Source organism: Aspergillus bombycis, assembly GCF_001792695.1.
Source record: "Aspergillus bombycis strain NRRL26010 chromosome Unknown contig00052, whole genome shotgun sequence".
NCBI classification, from domain to species: domain Eukaryota; kingdom Fungi; phylum Ascomycota; class Eurotiomycetes; order Eurotiales; family Aspergillaceae; genus Aspergillus; species Aspergillus bombycis.
This window is the reverse complement of record NW_019170054.1, coordinates 109,001-128,574: the sequence shown is the minus strand read 5'-3', so window position 1 is coordinate 128,574 and position 19,574 is coordinate 109,001. Positions and strand designations below refer to the sequence as shown.

The following is a 19,574-nucleotide window of genomic DNA, read 5'->3' as shown; positions in this document are numbered from 1 at the left end:
CATGAAACAGGGAGATAAATGGAAGCGGCTCGGCCTAACCGCTCAATAGATATGTGAGTAAGAAGCGTCATGTTCGACATCAGGACTATCTGGTGCCAAGAGACGTGTGACATGAACCTGGAAGAAGCATGGGGAAGGAAGGAGACATTTTCAGTGCGAATACTTTTAGGAGTAGGAATGGAAGGGATGCACTGAAACAAACAACGTATGATTACACATATGGATTTGACAATTAAATGCCTTAGAGAACGACCACGAGGTGAAGAAACAATGACTGAAGTTTCTATGGCTTTTCAAAAGGGGCTCAAAGAGAATAGTTTTACTTAGGCTGCAAGCAACACCTTCTAATTAATTCTAGACTAGTCACTGTACGAAAGAAACCAGCATTAGTTCTGGTATACCTCTTTGCCAAGTTAGCATTCTGCCCACCTTCTTCAAGTACTAATTTGTCTAAGTCTGGCAGATTGTCCGGTAAGTATTCAATCAAGTGATAGTCAATTCCAGGTACACTGCTAGCCCAGCAAGGAGCGACTTCTAGTTTAGATAGCGGTAGTTCATCAAGCTTCTCGCAGTAGATATTCTTAGTTGCGTCACGCCGCATTCCCAGATCCAATCGCCATTTGAGTGTTCCTGCAATCTCTTCAGCAATAGAAGCAAGAATTGCGTACCGAATAAGATAACGGTTACTAAGGTCCGGTATGTGGTGGACTTCCCATGACTCTACTTCTGCGGGTATAACTGTATACTAGTGCACAACCATTTTAAATTCAGTAAAGAGGTTGAAGAGGGGTGTCTCTTGCGCGCCATATCGGGCTAGAGCGCATGTGCACACTTAATATGATTGTCGGAGAATAGCTCACAATTTGCCAGGGGTTGCATTGAGCTGACAAGAACACCCACTTGGCGACTGCTACATTAAGAGAAAAGTTGTTGCCTGAAAAATACATATGTAATATCCCATTAGCCCCAGGCATAGAGGTAGGTCATCCTGCTCTTTATTATGTTTTTATTGTTATTGGTCAAACGATCAATAATGCTACATAATCATAACTAAAATCGGAATAGAGCGGCCTCGATCACCTGGAGTGAGAGTATAAATGTACCGTAGCTATACCCGCCTTCCATAGCGGCTTCTACAGCCGCTGCTAACGAACTAATGCTGTGAACCTCTTCGTTATGGAGTGACATGACTGCAGACTACATCCATTGCCTATAGCCTAGGGAGCCATCCCATAAATGTGGTATATCTCCCTTTAGCTTTGGCCAAATCTTTGCTCCATGTTTAACTCGTATTCTTAGTGTTTTGGCTATGTTACTCCACAAGATCCTTTAAAGAAATCCAAATAGTTCGAAATAAACGTACGTATACGCCACAAGATAGATAGAAAGTTGACGTTCTAGACAGGTCGTTTCCCCCAAGCCAAGGGTCCGTTCTAGCGATCTTTCATGCATAATCGTATAGACGATCTTAAAATAGGAGAAATCGGCTCAGGCTCGTATTCCTTGCTCTATTGCTATCTGATCTAGCACCGTGGCATAGCCACACTATCGGCCTCGTATCATGAATTGTTTTACCATATTTGGTCCTTCAGGGTGTGGCAGTGTCGATCTTCTAGATGTTTATCTCCACTTCGGAATCCAGCCCTACCCGTGCCAAGGCAGTGTACCATTGGCCGAAGTCCTGCTTGGAACTACGAAAGGCTTGGTTCAAGCTTATTTTCCACGGCTGCCTGTTGTGTCGTAACCGCTGCGCATTCTTTTACCAAAAAAAAAAAGGTTCTAAGCCGGTTCCTTTAGGGTTTAAACGAATCCGACGCCCGTACTTCGTATTGGACACCGTTTAGCGCTCACTACTCCGAACCTGGGAATGAGTCACTATGAACTGTGAATGGTTCTTGTTCAGATAAACGCGGTCCATCTTTCCAATGACGTCCTCATCGCGCTGAAATTGCGGCCACATTCGAGGCCAACCTGCCGAATCCCTAGAGAAAACAATGAAACAGGTTGAAGAGTAAAAACCTGTTTGGATGGCATGTTGTGTGCCCGACAAAACCCCGGCGTAGGGCTAAGCAGGGCTCAATTAGGCAGACAAGTAAAGGGTTTCTCAAACACGATCTGACGTTGGAATCCCTACGGATCCGCAGTCCGTCCAAGACGGCACCCGCGGGGTCCGCATAAGCAAATGTCACCTCTCCGGGCCACTGAACTTAAAAGAAAGCGCTATAGTTGCAGACTACGCGTCGGACCCCTTATCTGAATAGACCAATCCTGGTCCAACGAATGCTACTGCCTAAGTATCCTTCGGAATACCCGCCGGGCGATATCATTCTATTGCCAAATCCGACTCTTATTGTTTGGTGTGAGTGGAGGCGAAGCGTCCATCCACTCAGTGCCCTTATGGGGTCCATCAGGGGTCCATTAAAGGGCTCTTTAATCTGTATTGAGCACAGGAACCTGCCTGTCTCCCAGACAATGAAGCAAAATCTTTCATATTCTGTCATACCAACTGTCCACCATGTCTATTCAATCGAGCGTTGAAGACGTTCCCCCAATTGTCCTACAAACACCCGACGGTGCAAAGACTAAGCGACCGAAGGCCCCTAAAAAGAAGTCAAGCCCGGCAAAGAAAGACCTCCTATTTCGTACTGTGGGTGAGTCCCTGGCGAGCCAACTATACAGTCACTCAAAGCTAGACAATACATGCATTTGGTGTTCACTTCCTGCGGATCGTAAACGTGATCAGATTTCCTTACTTCCACCATCGGCACATACTTTTCATGACGCAAAATCCCGACGTTGTGGCAGCAGCTGTTGTGGGAGTAGCAGCAGCAGCCAAACCCTTGTGGAACCGACATCAGACTCAGATGCGCTATCTTCCCGTCATTCCTCAAACACATACGGTCGTTCAAGCTCCGAATCATCCTTGCCTCTAGGACGCACCGGGTTCGTACCGCTGTCTACGTCGACATCCTTACCGCAGATCAACCTACCCGGCCGAGATCATATGGACAATGCCGAAGTATTAGAGAGATTAGCTGGGCGCTATGGAAAAGTCTCACATATGGTAATACTCGACCGAAGTTACAATTTCTTCCTCAACAAGGCACGAACCGGGGCTTTGTGTTATAAGGTGCAAAATCAGGTAGCAATAGTCGCAGGGGACCCTCTATGTGAGCCGTATTTGTTTCCCGATATCCTAGACGAGTTCAAGGCTTACCGAAAGCAGTTCCACTGGGGAATTGCTTTCATGGGGGCCAGTGACAGTCTAGTCAAGCATGCGCGACAGCAACATTGGACTACATTACAATTCGGTGCTGAGCGTGTGCTCAATCCGATGACGAACGATGTGCTGATGGAGCGAAGTGGCAAGCGAATCATCGTCCAAAACAAACAACTACTCAATCCAGACAAAGGTGGTATCACCTTAGGTGTTTACGCTCCAGAATATGGGGCAAACCCGTCCTTACAGAGCGAATTAATGGCCATTTATGAATCATGGCGGCATCAACGCAATCAAGCCGCGGCCGCAGCCCAGGCTTTTATTACCGTTTACAACCCGTTCGATTTTCCTAATCTAATGATCTACATATATACCCGCGACCCCGACGGTGTCGCTAACGGATTCGCAGCGCTTCGTCGGGTTGGTGCCAACGAAGGATATCATATTGACCCCTGCATCGCTGCTCCCGGTGCACCTAAAGGGATTAGCGACTTGCTGGCTTACGCAGCCATGGCGCTTCTCAACCAAATGAATGTATCTTACCTCAGTCTCGGATACGAACCTCTTACGACCTTAGGCGATGTGACGGGTTTACCATCGGCTATTGAAAAGATTACGCGGTCGTTATACCGTCACACCTTCCAGAGATTACCCATAGGAGGAAAGAAGGCGTATCACGACAAGTTCCGTCCCGATCCATTCTTGGACTCAGAGTTATATTTGGTGTTCCCATCAGGTGTTCCTGGACTGCGACATATGCTTGCCATGGTCCATATGGCCAACATCAGCATTCGCAAACTTGTTCGCTCCGAAGCGAAGTCCGCCTCGCATAAAGAAAGACCAGGAGAAGATAGATGACGTACCTCGCCATCGACATGTTTGCGTGCTATATTTCATTCCTAATAATCTGAACTTCATACGGGATTGGTGTTTTGGTTTTGCAGCCGTCATTTTGTTGGGGTTACAAAAACATTTAATTATATAGTGGCAATGTCCATGGATGTTGATCGCCGGCTGTACATGCCTGATAAGCATTGCACCGTGATTGTTTGTATTATATATCATCACCGGCGTTCCTTGGGCCTCGTTTATTCATTCGAGTATAGGGCATAGGCACATTGTGTTTGGATCACAATTTTGATTTGTGTTGGGTTCCAGTTTCAATACCATTTAAAATGGCATTCCTGTTATTCCATGCAAAGATTATCATGAGTATCCGGGCCGCTTAGCCTAAGAAAACTGCAGTGAAAATTCTTAGTTCTAACTTCCAACGGTCCAAGGGATACATCGGGTGAGCATACTGACCATGGTTCTTTGAATAAGCCTTGCGCTCAAAAGTTAACTAAGCCTTTTCCACCCTATTCCGTAAACTTGTGGGTACGGTATAAACTCTAACCCCCTTCTAGACCGTGGGGCGTTTACCTATTCAATAACTTTATACGGATTACTATACCAACGCATCACTCGCGAACATTCGGTCGGCAACGGCTTTAACGTATTATAGCACGATAACATGTATCTTTTATCGGTAATTTCAATAGAAACCTTACAAGCACAATCCTTCATCAACTTTTCCGATATCAAGAGGCGCAGAGCCTATCCCGAAGATCAAAATGGAGATGCCGAACTTCGCCCGAAGCCTTCCGTCTTAGCATCTCCGAGAAGGGTCGGCAAAGTTAGTTACGGAGTAGCTAGTACTACCCTTTTAGTCAACGGCACCGGCGAACATCCTCTATGCGGACAATTCTGGGCCCCGATTGATACTGCGTTGTATAACTTTCCGCCGATTGATCCACAGCCGACTCGGCGTATCTCTTTCCTGGAATGGTTTAGTGCGTTTATGATGTTACGTTACTGTTTGGATATATATTGTTTAGGGATCTCGATTCGGCGTGGCAATAGGGCATAGAGATGGATGTATATTTACGATGGTGTGCGCGTATCGCCGAGGGTCACGGCTATGAGGTGCTCTAAGTGTATCTTCTCCGGGCTTTATAGGTTTTTATTCGCAGTGGCTAGAATTTCTATGGGATGAAGAGTAGGGAGGAGATACGGATTGTTTGTACGGTGACGTGATAACTATTTGTGTAGTCTGAATTGGAGATGTAACCTCTTTGTATATCAAGAATATATTTGTGTTCTTATACTGTGTAAATGGGTTCTATTGTTTGTTTGACCGCAAGGACTACGCTCAATACTATGTCAAGCTTCTCGTGAAGATTGTGAGAGTCTTGATAGAGGCAAATTCCATCCGTCACAAAACCAATTTGCAATAGAATTGTGCATATTCTAGCATCGTCATAAGTGGAATGCCTTAGTGAGAATTATATGTTAATCAATTTCTGGACTAGTAGCAATTATTGGACCTGGTATAGGAAAGTTATTATCAAAATAAGGAAGGGAGGTATTGAGCATCATGAGACGGTAAACATCAACTTGCCCCACTGCACGGCAATGGCTGCTGGTGGTAGCAAAGATATTTTTTGAGAAATGAAATATCTGGGGAAAATGGTGTTGTTGTAAATTGACGACGGTTCTATGCCTTTATTCCTTCTTCTTCAAAGCACAGTTGCGAAGATAAGGGGACAGGAGACGCCGTAGATCCTTACGTCAATGGAAATTTGGATTATTCTTATCCAGACTAACCCTCTTTCATATGATCAAAGCCGAGATCTGGGACATCCAAGGACCAAGAGACATTGTTCCTTTCACACATTCACCATCATGGACTGGCTTCACGGACCATGAGAGCGAAGCTCGAGTTTGGACACCCAAGTTCAATCACTCCGTTCAAACATCAAAGCGGAATCTGTACCTTGATAACTGTTTTAGCTATGTGACATTAATGAGGGTAGCTACCATGCCGACTTATTTGTTGGGGCTCGGGCGGAAGGCTGGGCCTTTAGACTAAATGAAAAATGTATCAAACTTAGGAGTACACTGGAAGGTCATGAGGTTGGTATCGAAGTAAAAGTGATAGCTACCAGACGGAAGATTGACCGGATGATGACAACCAACAAGAACGCGCAAGAACGTAAGACTTCACCAAGGAGCTCTAATCTAACGAAGTATGGATGGTAAAAATATATTGTATCTCAAGAATGAGTAGCTCATTATTCAAATGATCATAGACATCACAGCCTAACTATAACGAATATTTTCGAGAGCATTATCACAATGTTGGCTGAATCTCAGCGTTATTCGTATATTCAGAAGCCCATGTACTGTATAAATTGCTTAGGATGATGATCGTATATAAATATAAAGTCCTCCCATGCTAGTTGTCACACAACCAACCTACTACTACCTCTTATACTTTTGAAAGATATTATGAGTAGACCTGATGTTATCCTTCCGCATTAGCCTGAATATGAGCCACGCACAAAACGCTGTATCCTGACTTTTAGATTATTTTGCAATTCTACCTGTGCATGTGATATATCTTCGGCTTTCGGTGATATTAAGTAAACAGAAGAAAACGCGAATAATATTTCGTAATTAGCACCTTGCCTTCACTTACAATGTGGTGTGCAGGGTGCTGGCCCGAAGGAAGCCAATCATTGCCACACGGAGGTATACTGCCCCGAAGAATACTCGTGATACATATATATGCAGTTATTCTACAGATACGAAGTCCAAGTCTCCCCATCCATGAATTTCCACTGCATTGAAGTCCATTTCGGCTTCACGAACGAGTTAGACCGCCACTTTTGAGCCCCAGGCTCTGCCATGGCCACGTCAACAGACTGGTTATATGAAATCATCTAACTGCTAGTAGTACAAACACACCAGTCGGAGCCATTGTCGATCTGCTTCGACTAGGATGGCCGGTCGGAAGAGGACAGGACAACACGCAATAGACCGGATTCATACCCTTGCGTAATATATTTCTATGTTTTCTTTTTTTCGATCCTGCCTATCAGAGAAATTGACATGTAGCACCTGCGCAGACAAACATTGTACATTGGGCATCCGCGCGAAGTAGATACTACACAACATTACCCAAGATCAACAGTTTGGCCTCAATCTGCGATGGGGCTCTTGCAACTAATAGACTATATGAGGCGAAAGAAACTCCGTGATGACCAAATAAAACAAGCCGATTGCAGTGCATCAAGCCTTGCTAGACTGTCTATTACTGCAGACTCCGCTCATCATATACTGTGAGTTGCCCAAGGCTAGATCACCCTTACCGAGAGTCTTGGGGTTTTGTTTGGCTCCGATTGAATGAGTGCTCACTCAGGTAAAGTTAGTGGCAAAACCTCATTATCGCTATATTATGGAATCTCAGACGATTGTCTTGCGATATGTCGTGCAGGATCGCCTGGAGGCACTGCTGAAGAGGCGATACCCACAGGGAGGGTATCAAGTTAGTGTAAGCTCAGAGTTTTTATTAATGTTTCTAAATCGCCACAGTTGGCTATCTAATTCGTTTGGATGACCCTTTCTCCAAGAAATCATTGAGCGGGTATTTCCATCTTGGTTAGATGGTGCCAGGAGATCGGATTGAAGCCCTCGTCCTATTTTTCTTTGGCCTCATTTTTGGTTGTTTGCTGTCCCTCCTTGGCCTTGCGTGTCTTACGTGTTTGCCTTACCCAACTCGATCACTATCATTTGCCTTTCAAAATCAGCCTTGCAGCCTGCTTGCTGAGTGCAAAAAAGGCGCGGAGAAACACATCAGCATCAGCGTAGTTTGCCGCAACTAATGCACCATAAGGTTGGATAAACGGGGCTGTGCTGACTGGGACCAAAGATTCGACGAGGAATTTGCTACCTGACCTTACCACAAGCATTATCGCAGGTCTGTCATTGCGCCGTACCCGCCACCTATGCACGCGGCTTGAAACGAGCCCCTAACTGATGCACAATTCGTGAGAGGTAATACTAATACCGACCCAATAGGATGATATCGACAGCTGTAGTTCTAGTTCTGTCTGACCGGGGCGTGCTCAGAAGTACAACTCGTTTTGACTTCTATTCATAGCAAGGAGTGATCGCGGGATATAAGGATGAGAAAAATATAATATCTGTTTGAGCACCTCCAAACCATGACTATTGTGCAAATGTGAATATGAAAATTTTTCTTTCTTGTTCGTGTATGAATCCGATCTCTTGATTCTTCTTGATGTTGAGTGCACAAAAGCAACTTCCACAGCCTTGTCGTGCGATGGGCCGAGGACGCTCCCCCAGTATAACCCCTAATCAGGTTATTGAGGGCAAATACATGAATCCGAAGAAGCTCATTAAATTGCTGGGAAATGAATATGGGCAAGCTAATTTTCGGGTCGAGGTGTGTTTCTTTGCTCGTCGTTAGGACACCTGTCCATGGCTAAGGTATGCCGCATAGTTACGCCTGGATCAATATAAAATATACGTGTTGGACCAAGAACGAGCACGCTCGCCGGGACTAACTCAGGTTTGGACTATGTGGAGTGACTGTGTTGATAAGAATTACTAAATCTTTATCCAGGAGCAAATCAATGAGTGTCGAGTATGGTATTAGAAAATCTCCACGCAAGCATTATCAATACGTTGTACAATAAACATCAAACGGGAGCCCACTCCAAGTGCTGCGCAATCGGGAAGAATTATGGTGGGGGGTGGGGGGTGAGGAGGTTGTACATGGCGTAATATTGATGGACATACCCATTACTCTATAAATGTATACGCAGTACAAAATATCACCTTGTGATGGCACCTGCATAAGCCTTCCAGCACGATGGAACCTGATTGATAGGCCTTGACACAGTAATGCTACATCCTCATTGGATATTGTAGGCGCTACTAAAGTACTAGGGTTGACCCTCGATTTTAAGAGGTGCCATTCCGCGAGCCCTGGAGAGTCTCCCGCTGACTGACAAACATGAGGAAAGCCTGCTGATCGCTGGCATGTGTTGAAATACGGCCCATCGTTTACATTCGCCCTGCGCTCAGCTGTCTTTTGCCCTCATAAGACCGATTTGCCTAGTAGTTCAAGTGCTAACCAGGTAGAAACCTTCCCATCCAATGCCTAGAGGGACATATGGTTGCGGCTTAAATGTTCAGCCTCTTGAATTAGAGCCGCATGCAAAAAGATATCGTGGGTACTGAGATTGAAGCCTCAAGCTGTGTTCTCGCTGGTGTATAAATGCATGCGTCTGCGTCTCAGGCTTGTGGTCTTCTAGATGTTGACTGACAATTCAATCCCTCGGTGCGCCGGAAAATGGACCACAGTTACCCTTCTTCCCGTGTTGATCAATTCCTAGAGGAAAAGATCAAGTCCAGGACGAACAGTCTCTTTAAATCTAGGAACGACGCTGCTCAGCTGGTAGTTTATCTTTTTTCTTCGTCAAAGGACTCATGTGGCAGACGGACATTGCAAACCAAGCAACCCATCCCGATTAATCACATCTCGGAGCTGAAGAGACTCCATCAGGTAATTCCACCACCTTGTATGGTACCTTTCCCCAGTCAATAGCTAACGTATTCTCTAATCCACCATAGGAAGAGACCATTGCTTGTGCACAAGTCTATACGGTCGCACAGTTGCGATCGTGGACGACATTAAACATATCGAGCGAACTTTTCCACCGCCTCCTAGAAGAACAAAGCGTCTTCCCATATTTCTGGAAGTCAGTCCTCACATTTGGCATCAGAGTCGTGGAGAATGAATATGCATTTCCTTCCTTTCGTGCCAAAAGCTCGCAGAGGGGAGACGGCAAAGTTGATGGTTAGATCCTGAAAGCCCTTACGTCTTCAATGTAGAGAATACCCGATAGGTTGACTGGTGGCATAGAGATTGCATATGTGATCCGGCGAGTTGAACGTAACCAGCGCCCGACGTCCAAAGGGGAGTGTCCCTGGTCAATTCGTCAGACGGGGGTTTACCATAAATTGACATACCCGCATGATGGATCAGCAAGCTCGTCGGTGTTCATTCTGATTGCGCCCTCCCGTACGACCGAAAATGAGGTCTCTCAGTGTTTCCCCGGAAGCCCATTCGAGGGGGAGGTCATGAAGCCGCACTTCTCTATTCACGAGAGACTCATAGCTGATGGCCTCAGCTGCTGGATGGATTACATGGCTTGGTTAGAGTCGGAATGCAAGCAAAAGGTCTGTTCGTTCACTCTCTTTTAGTCTTCTTACTCTTACCAATGTGTATGCACCTGCACGCATGCTTTCCGCTTCGGTTTACGCGGGCTAAACTATGCGCCCTTTAGGCTGACCGGCTCATTGTCTGGGATGTCGAAGACGGAGATAAACATATGACATACTTCAAGGTGGACGACAGACAACGCCTTAAACAACTGGGAGATTACATAACGGATTTGATTGTTGTCCTTCAGACTGCTGTAAACACCATCGGTCGCATTGGGAAGAGCTGCCAACGACACTGTCAAATGAGCTGTGGTGCCAGAAATGACTGTTCCTGCAGTTCCATGATCGAAGAGTTTAGTGAATATGAAGCAGAATCCCGCATTTACCTGGAACGAGCCAAGGTGTTACAGGAGCGTGTTCAATCAACAGAGCAACTGGTAGGCAGCCGTTATCACCCCACTCTCAGCACTGTTGCTGACATGCTGTGAACTGACAGTTAACCGACCTGCTAAGCTTTGAGGAGACACGAGCCTTGAAGCAATTGGCACGAGCATCACACGTGGAGACAAAAGCTTTGAAAGAACTGGCCCAGACATCTCAGGAGGAAAGCCACCACCTCGCCGAGCTTGCAGTGCGTTATTTTCCAACGTGGCTGTGACGGACATACTATTAATGAGGATGTTCGATAGAAACGGAGTGCAGAAGACGCAGCGGCTGTGAAAATGCTGAGTCTTGTTGGCCTGGTTTACCTCCCTACCACCATTGTAGCGGTGCGTTCCATTGGCTGGCCTTGGCATAGATCGAAAATGAAGACGGTTGCTGACCCTTCCATATAGAATTTCTTTTCCACAGAGTTCGTCAAGGTTAATGAACAGGGAGATATATACATATCACCCTGGGTTTGGATTTTAGCAGTTATCTCAGTTCCCTTAACAGTAGCTACGATCTTTCTGTGGATACTTTCTGTGCGATATAGTGACTCATCTTGGTTTCTGAAGGTGACTCGGGTTCGTCATAAACCGGTGTCACCCAGGGATGGCGAAGACGCAGATATGGAACGAGGCAGGTTGCGAGGCCGAGCGGAGACCCAGGGCACGATGCCCTTATTCAGCCTGATGCGCCCGTCCACCTATGCCACCACCACGACCAAAACCGATTAAACTAACCTTAACCCATCGTACGTTCTTAGGTAATTGTATTTTGCTTTGAAGAGGCTGAATGAAGGCAACGAGTATTCATAGTCTACACAGATTTACTGTAGATCGAATGGACAGCGCAGTACTAGTAGAGATTACGGAAGAGACAACGCTCGGATGTCCCTCGTGCAAAGTTCTGGAGGATCTCCGTGATTTGAGGGTGAAGACGCATAGAGACCGGGCAAAGGAGAAGGCAAAGAAGGAGAAACCGGCAGCGAAAGTGAAGAGTGAAGTGACGCGCAGCCGCAGGAAAGACGGTCTACTGCGGCTAGCTGGGGGAGGTCCTAAATTCCTAATGGACAAGCTCTAGGATCACTGCCTCGTTGCCCGATAATGTCATTCTTCATTCGACAATTTCTCCCTATTAGCAGAACACTATTGTCAAGCCCGCCAATGAGAGCGCCAACTTACTCGAGGTCAACCATCGTCAGTCAGTCTGTTCTCCGACCCGGCGGAGGCAACCGCTCACGTCGATCGAGGGAGAGTAAGTGCTCAGTGGATGATGTAGAATAAGATGGGGTGTTCGCTCCCTCCCTCTTGATCTCCGCCACCACGATTTGACTATTACATACTACTAGTAGCAATACTAGTACTGTAGTATACTAGTAGTATTCCCATGAGAAACGAATAGGTAAGCAGGCGGTAGCACTCCCGTCCCACCTTTTTCTCGGATTGTTGAGTTCCTTTAACCCTTTCCTTCCTCTACTTCATCTTCCACCTAGGAGGTGGAACAACTTTCACCACCACCGCCCAGTACACCACTTCTACTGGACATTTTCTCCTCTCCCAGCCGAACGGAAGCGTTAAAGTTGTCTTCAGTTCGTCTTCGTCTTCTTGATATGATCTATACCCTTTCTTTCTTTGCTGTCGTACACCTCCTCTCTATTCATTCATATTATATCCTTATTCGCTTTCCTTGCCCGTCACCACCCAATCAGATTTCACTGACGTTACACTCCAAGAACCAGCTCAGCTTGTACAGCATCCAGTATGTACTCGCTTTATTATTTGCTTTTCTCTTTGGTGTGTTTGTTCTTGTTCCTTTCATGGAACTCGCGACGTATCAGGGATGGCCTTCGTCTCCAACCCAGCTCTCCAAAACGATTTCCCGGGGCCATGAGTCCACCCATGTCCCACGAAGGGTCTCACTCCAGTCAAGGCTCGTTTCCTATTCTAACTTCGACGTTGAATCGGATACGAGAATGCACAATCAAGCTTGCGTTTATTCCGCGAAGTATTATCGATGCCGAGATCAACGAAAATGCCGTGCGAGACATACTAGCCGAGAAAAGAATCGATAGTAGAGTCCCAAGAGCCAAGCTGGCAGAGAAGATTGTCCAAAGCGCTCAAAAGCTATTTACAATTCTGGTCATGTCAAAAAAGGTGGATCATATAAACACCTTCCTGGACCGAGGGATACAAGATGGCAATCTCCCATTCAAACTGGACGGGAACGTCTTGCGAACCAGTCAAGGCCACAAGGTTCCGGTACCGGAAGATTGGGACTATGAAGACCTGGAAGCATTGGAATCAAAACAGTGGCGGGTGCTCGTGCCAGTCTTTCACCAAGATGTTCATTACGATTTTCCAGAGCAGCAGAGGTTTCCATTTGTGGACAAAGAATCTGCGAAGTCTGCTGAAGGTGGGTACGGAAGAGTCTCCTGTGAACGCATCCATGCCGACCACCACGACTTCTGTGAACCCCCTGACAGTAAGGTGAGTGACAACAATGCAGGCATCTGAGCAACGCTGCATCTTGGTTGCTAACCCAAAGTAGAGCCAAGGGTGTAGAGTTGCCGTCAAGAAGCTCATCCGGCAAGATATAACTCTGTTTCAGAGAGAAAGAGAATTTCTCATGGCACTGGGTTCAGCTGGGCCCCATCCACACCTGATCAATCTGTTGTGCACCTATAGCTTCCTGGGAGACAATCACCTAGTGTTCCCCTGTGCGGACGAGAACCTTCGAGAATACTGGAAGCGGACTGGGCTACCCGAATGGAATAGCCGGAATATCCTATGGTGGGTCAAGCAGGTGGTCGGAATCGCAAGTGGATTATCTGTGATACATAAGCTACCCCAGTCGGGTAACCCATCTAGTACGGCGCTTTATGGACGACATGGTGATCTGAAACCTGAGAACATCATATGGTTCAAGAAGCGTCCTGAGTGCACAGATCCAAACGGCATACTCTTGATTGCAGATCTAGGGCTTGCGAAACTTCATCGATTTGAGTCCAAGTCGAATGATGTAGATGCAGCCTTCCCTCATACCTACTCGCCTCCTCACCGTCCTGGGGAGTTCATAACCCGAGCCTTCGACATCTGGGGTCTCGGGTGTCTATATTTGGAGCTCGCTACCTACATCATATGCGGGGAGAACGCTATCGGGGAATTCGCCGAACTCCGGGGATATGACGACCCCAACTACACTATGAATACAGATTGCTTCTACAGCGTAGATCACACGAGCGTCCGTCCATCTGTGAATGAATGGGTGATGAGGTTGAAGATGAAACCGCGGTGCTCCCCCGTGTTTCGTGACTTGCTGGATTTGATCATGTCTCGCATGATCCGCATTGAACCGCGCGAGCGAAGCGACGCTCAAAATGTCTACGAGAAATTGAATGAGATGTACAAAAAGGCTGAGTCAGACCCGCAATACCTTCTGGGTCGTTACGAGATGTTGCCGCAGCAGAAGTTGGATGACTCCCCGGAGCCCACTCTCGAAGCATCACCTTCTGCTCAGAATGTGTCTCATGGCTCCAGCTCGACATCCTTCACCCCCAAAGCACACGGTCCAGGCGACACTGTCCACAATGCTCGACCCCTGTATTTAAATAGGTTAGGTCGCGATATGCCGTCCAGGTTAGTGGTTGATAGTGACAATTCGTGGCCCATGAGTTATCTAGGTCTACCAAGGAGCAGGGGCACATGGCCACAAGTCGGCAGCAGTTGATCCTGCTGTAGTCAACCCTGCTCCTATCAAGATGGGTACTCATTGTTTTGGATTTAACTATCTTGATTATGCTTGGGGAAGATGTAGAAGAACTATAGGTGTTTATTATCTTTGACATGGGCGTATATTTCGGACCAATTAGTTGTTTTGGGAGCTTCGATGGTGTTTGGCAAATGTATCATTGGGAAGGGAGAACTATAGAGCAGACATGATGAGGAAGTCGACGCTCGTTATCAGTCATGTCACTAGCAATTCTAACTTAGTAAAATTGTACGAAATATTCTATGTCAGAGTGAGGATTTGGGCAGGCAGGATACGAGTCAAGCTGGATACAGATAGATAGACAACTCTTAAACTCGAAGAGCTACGACAGGACCAGGCTGGGACCCGTAGTGCGCCGTGACATTAACCGGGTCCTGGCTTCTAGGGGTAGCGGCCGTGGAAGTTAGCGGCAAGCTGGCGGGCGGACCTTGGGCGGGGTTCCTCTCGGGACGCCAGCCTGCAGGGCATCTGTTCTTCATGTATTTATGGTGGAATTAGACATTTCACTGCAGAAGCCCTACTGCAGGGCTAATATTACAAATAACCCTTAACTTTCCTGATCCGATATATGCCAGGGTGTGCTGGAGCTGTTATACTAGTACTATTGGTGGTTTACTGTTCAGAAGCCTTGGATTTCAACGGTTCACCAGGCTTCCTAAGCATACTTCCGGTTTCAGTGCATCGTTACTCAAAAAAAAAAAAAAGAGGAGGGGTTCTACTCATTTTCCAGGGGCACTCAATGAGGGATAATCAATGAGCACTGAAAACTCGCCCTTCTCCATCGCGAACAATAAACGAGGGGCGATCGATCTGATTATTGTTGTCGCGTACACATATCGATCTGAGATGGATCATATTGATTGATTACGCCATCTGTGACAATCATGAGAGCATACCATGATGATCAACTCCACACACACTGCTCTCTATCATCGAGTTGAGTCTAAGAGCAGCCGATGCACAAGCCACATACTTTCTAAAGATGGCAAGACATTTACAAACTTGACTACTTGCTCTTCACGGAACCGATATTTAATCTTTCAGTGGCGTCATGGAAATGCTCCAGAATACCAAATAATAGATAATGGGACGTCTGACTAGTCGTGCCGTTCATGTGCCATCCGTGAATGATGCTCGCGTGGTCCGTCACTGAACTTTAGATTATAATTTATAGGGGGTCATATGGAGAAGGATGGTAAGCATATGGGGGAGCGCATATTCAGGAGATAGGTTTGGGGGACCTAGTCGTTACTATGGTACATCCAGGGACCAGACGCGTGGCTCAATGATATTGCTTTATATATATAGTACGACACTGACGAATCTTGGGAGCTTTACTGCTACCTTCCCAATATGATGTATTGTATCTGAGAGGGCCTCGATCGCTTCAATGTTATCAGAGAAGCTAGCCTGTCGTCATATTTGACGCCGATGGGCAGATGCAACAGTACGTGGAACTGCACCGAATAAACCCAGCCAACAAGAATAGCATATCAGCGAACATCATTGCTGCCATGAGCACACCGATCTGTGGTCGACCATATCTGGTTTTGGCTGAATGGTAATGGAAGATCCCGCGAATCACAGAAGACAAACCAGCAGCTCAACCGTGGTTTTGAAGCTCACTGACCCGCTTTTTTCCCTGGAGTCTAGGATGATGCATGTCCGATCAAATATCCAGGTATTTCCCGTCCGGGTAACAGCGTACAGGTCAATTAACTTTGAATCATAGATGTTATGTCCATTCATTTAAAGTCCTGACAGCCCCCCTGGGCTTAGAAAACCACAATCGATGTGAATAACAAGTCAGCTAGAAGCACAATCCTCCCGATCATGGCAATAGCAACAACAGAACTTAAACAATCTATTAATTTCTTCCGACAAGCTTCGCGTGCCAGTGTACATGGTCGATCATCTCTGGCTGCGATTTCACATGGGAAGCTACAGAAAGAGTCCTTCTCTCCTACCCCCGATCTCCGTCGCTGTCTGGGCCACCACGGTGTCTTCCGCAAGTGTGTACAAGCCGCTCAAGAAGCTGCAAGCCAGCCTGCCCATGCATCCTGTGGTGTAAACAGTAGCAAAGCTATTGCTATTCCGGGCAACGCAACAAAGCATAGACCCGCGCCTCCTCCTATCCGATCTCAGATTACCCAAGCCATCAAGGCAATGACCCAACGCCGACATGTCAGTGCATTTATCAAGCCTGAGAACGATCTGATCCGGATACCAGACTCGCCCCGGAAGAGAAACATGGTCGATAGTTTACAGTGCAGAGTCAAATTACTCTTAAACCGAAGATCCTCGCCGAAAGAGCGATATATGTGGCGCAATGCTGCGGGCTGATGCACTCGCATCAAGATCGTCTTATCATGCATGATTATCATCGACTCCTTTTTATTCTTTCTTCGATTACAGGGGCAATTCTTTCACGCCGCTTCTGCCATCAGGGATGGGACAGTTAGGTCTTTTACCATACAGATCTATGGTTTCACCGAGCTCAACTTGTTACGACGGTTATGATTAATGAATCGGGTTCGCATGTGCTTTGTCATCATATGCTTTTGTCACAATAAACGCGCAGCAGGATACATCCCATGAATACAAATCATCCTCCAAGATAGCAAATGCTTTCCTGACCATTCAAGTCAAAACATGATGACAATAAATAAATGTAAATGATTGACGAAACATTGACAGGGCTATACAAAACCTCAGAAATGATATTTATAGCAGTCTGAAGTTGAACTCTTCATGATTCTTCTTCCAGCATTTTAACGACAAATCATTCAATACCACGTCCTAATCCACACACCATTCGAGATTATGACATCTCCAAGACATTTCCGAATAGGAAGATAGCCCTAACCAATGACCTCACTCATACTTGCTCCAAAACGTAAAAGCCATGCAAACCAAACAAACACATCCAAACGCGGACTAGTTTTATCGCAGACCAATTCCTATCTATCTAAACTCTAAACTCCAACGAACAATTCGCGATAACCACCAAACCTACGTACGACAACGACCTCTTAGCATATAATATACCTTGATATCTTCACTCTTCACCTCTGCCTCCTTCTCAGGATCCTCTACACCGAAAACTCCAACAAAAAAAAAACCCCTCAAAATGCCCACCACCGAACCTCTACGAAACGCCCTCACCTTCGAAAAAAAGAATAAAGACATGCTCAAGCTCCCCAAACGTGCGTCAACCCGCAATCGCCCTTCCCAAGATAAAACAAGAAAAGACGAAACCAAACCAAACCCAAAACTAACAGTCTAAACCGCAGATGCCGGAATCCAAAAACGCCCGATCCCCCACGCCCCAATAGCATCCCCATATGCCGGCGCCAGTGTCCCCAAAATCGTCTACGTATCATCCAACACGCCGTTCATGAGCGCTGTGAAACGCGTCCAGAAATTCCTGCAACAGGCTGAGAAACGCGCGACCGCGTCTGTGAACCTGTCGAGCTCCAAGAAGCGGGACCGAGAGAGACTGGCGCAGATTGCGCGCGGGAGTGAGGCGCTGAAGAAGGAGGAGGTGTTTGTTAAGGCGACGGGGCGGGCGATTGAGAAGGCGCTGCGGGTGGGGAAATGGTTTGAGGAGAGGGAGAGCGAGTATGCGGTGCGTGTTGAGACGGGGAGTGTGCTTGTTGTTGATGATGTTGTTGAGGATGAGGAGAGGAAGAGGAGTTTGGAGGAGAAGGTGAAGGGGGGTGCTTCGCAGGCTTCTGAGTCTAAGGCGAAGAAGCAGAGGCGGGCGGCTAGTGCTTTGGCGGCTGCCGAGGAGGAGGAGTTGCCTGAGACGAGGACGCGGTGGGTGAATAAGGTGGAAGTTTCGATTGCCTTGAAATGAAAAAGGTATGCGTGTGCTCTGGGAAGAAACTTTGGACCCGATGGTCGACCGAGGATCAAGATGAGGGAGAGAAGCTGCTGGGGATAGCGCCGGTCGTTTACCCAAGTGCTCATGCGATGTTATGGTTCGGACTGTGCGTGGAGAACAGGCCTCCTTTTACGCCAAACGCGAGAGCCGGGTCAAGATACCATCCGTCGTGGTACAGCTCCTTTGCTAATATCCCTCTTGATGTTCGATATTGTTGAGGTGGACGACCGCAATGTTGTATACACTGGCAGGCATCACAAACAGGCAACAGTCCACCTGAACCTCTTATGGAGGTATTCTTCGAGGATTTCAAGGGGGAGGGAAGGAAGATCTCCCAAACGCGAAGACTTTCGCGTCTATAGGCTTTTGTCTATATTACTGCGTGTTGGACATATTCAATACACATGAACAATTGTGTGTTGAGATGTGCCACTTGCCGAGTTATTGGATTTGAAGAAACTAGGAAATCCAGCGTTTTAAGACCAGAAAACATGTTGCAAAACGAGGGTGCTCTAGAGTAACTCCACACCGATCTCAAAACTAAATACCATGACTTTTTGCACGCTCACGCTAAAACTGGAAGCTAGACGCAACACCCCGAGACAATGCATCTCAGAGTAGTTTAGTACACATAGCTACATCAGATATATACAACCTGGACAGAGAGTCAAGGGGAGTGATATCTTGCATATCAACGCTTCTAGAGTTGCCTTCTCTCGATCTTTTCAATCCAAAAGAAATTGTTTCCGTGGACCACGCATCGTTCAAATGATAATATGGCTGAACTCAGCCGAACGAGAATAGGACATCGGTAAATGGTACCTTGAAGGCTGGAGTGAGGAGATGATGGAAAAACATATCGATAATCATTCGTCGCTTTGCTTAACACTGGAACTGCCAAGGGAAGTGATGCTGCTATGATAGACTAATACACAAAGGCGGGTGAGCCTTATATGACTTGCTTCTGCCCATGAAGAAGGAAACATTAACGTAGAGTGAAATCAAGAGAAGAAAAAAGCGGGGAAACCTGCTGTTGCCAGAAGATCGTAACTGGAACAACATGCAGTACAGGAAAGATATATGAGAATGAACAGCAGATGACAAGGGAGGGTCATGCGAGTTATGCAATCTGATAACTGCCGATAAAAGCGGAAATGGGAAGAGAAAAAGATAAAGATTACACCAAACTGAGCGAAT

At 46.6% G+C, this 19,574-nt stretch overlaps 6 protein-coding genes across 6 annotated transcripts; all 6 read left to right on the top strand.

The window, feature by feature from the left end:
* Positions 1 to 2,515: 2,515 nt before the first annotated feature.
* Positions 2,516 to 4,078, top strand: ergS (the record flags this gene model as incomplete). Its single annotated transcript, XM_022534584.1, has 1 exon — positions 2,516 to 4,078. The coding sequence occupies one exon, from the start codon at positions 2,516 to 2,518 to the stop codon at positions 4,076 to 4,078; it is 1,563 nt and encodes a 520-aa protein (XP_022388390.1).
* A 3,421-nt stretch (positions 4,079 to 7,499) lies between these two features.
* ABOM_007454 (uncharacterized protein) lies at positions 7,500 to 8,081 on the top strand (the record flags this gene model as incomplete). Its single annotated transcript, XM_022534583.1, has 3 exons — positions 7,500 to 7,595; positions 7,852 to 7,911; positions 7,974 to 8,081. 3 exons carry the CDS (start codon positions 7,500 to 7,502, stop codon positions 8,079 to 8,081), a joined length of 264 nt encoding a protein of 87 aa, XP_022388391.1.
* Positions 8,082 to 9,422: 1,341 nt separating this feature from the next.
* ABOM_007453 (uncharacterized protein) lies at positions 9,423 to 11,457 on the top strand (the record flags this gene model as incomplete). The annotated part of the gene is made up of 7 exons (XM_022534582.1): positions 9,423 to 9,635; positions 9,704 to 9,929; positions 9,996 to 10,312; positions 10,420 to 10,734; positions 10,794 to 10,928; positions 10,987 to 11,067; positions 11,134 to 11,457. 7 exons carry the CDS (start codon positions 9,423 to 9,425, stop codon positions 11,455 to 11,457), a joined length of 1,611 nt encoding a protein of 536 aa, XP_022388395.1.
* A 1,164-nt stretch (positions 11,458 to 12,621) lies between these two features.
* ABOM_007452 (protein kinase domain-containing protein) lies at positions 12,622 to 14,449 on the top strand (the record flags this gene model as incomplete). Its single annotated transcript, XM_022534581.1, has 2 exons — positions 12,622 to 13,209; positions 13,271 to 14,449. 2 exons carry the CDS (start codon positions 12,622 to 12,624, stop codon positions 14,447 to 14,449), a joined length of 1,767 nt encoding a protein of 588 aa, XP_022388396.1.
* A 1,875-nt stretch (positions 14,450 to 16,324) lies between these two features.
* ABOM_007451 (uncharacterized protein) lies at positions 16,325 to 16,834 on the top strand (the record flags this gene model as incomplete). Its single annotated transcript, XM_022534580.1, has 1 exon — positions 16,325 to 16,834. The coding sequence occupies one exon, from the start codon at positions 16,325 to 16,327 to the stop codon at positions 16,832 to 16,834; it is 510 nt and encodes a 169-aa protein (XP_022388393.1).
* A 787-nt stretch (positions 16,835 to 17,621) lies between these two features.
* Positions 17,622 to 18,350, top strand: ABOM_007450 (ribonuclease P subunit p20 family protein; the record flags this gene model as incomplete). Its single annotated transcript, XM_022534579.1, has 2 exons — positions 17,622 to 17,697; positions 17,785 to 18,350. The coding sequence occupies 2 exons, from the start codon at positions 17,622 to 17,624 to the stop codon at positions 18,348 to 18,350; spliced, it is 642 nt and encodes a 213-aa protein (XP_022388394.1).
* Positions 18,351 to 19,574: the final 1,224 nt, after the last annotated feature.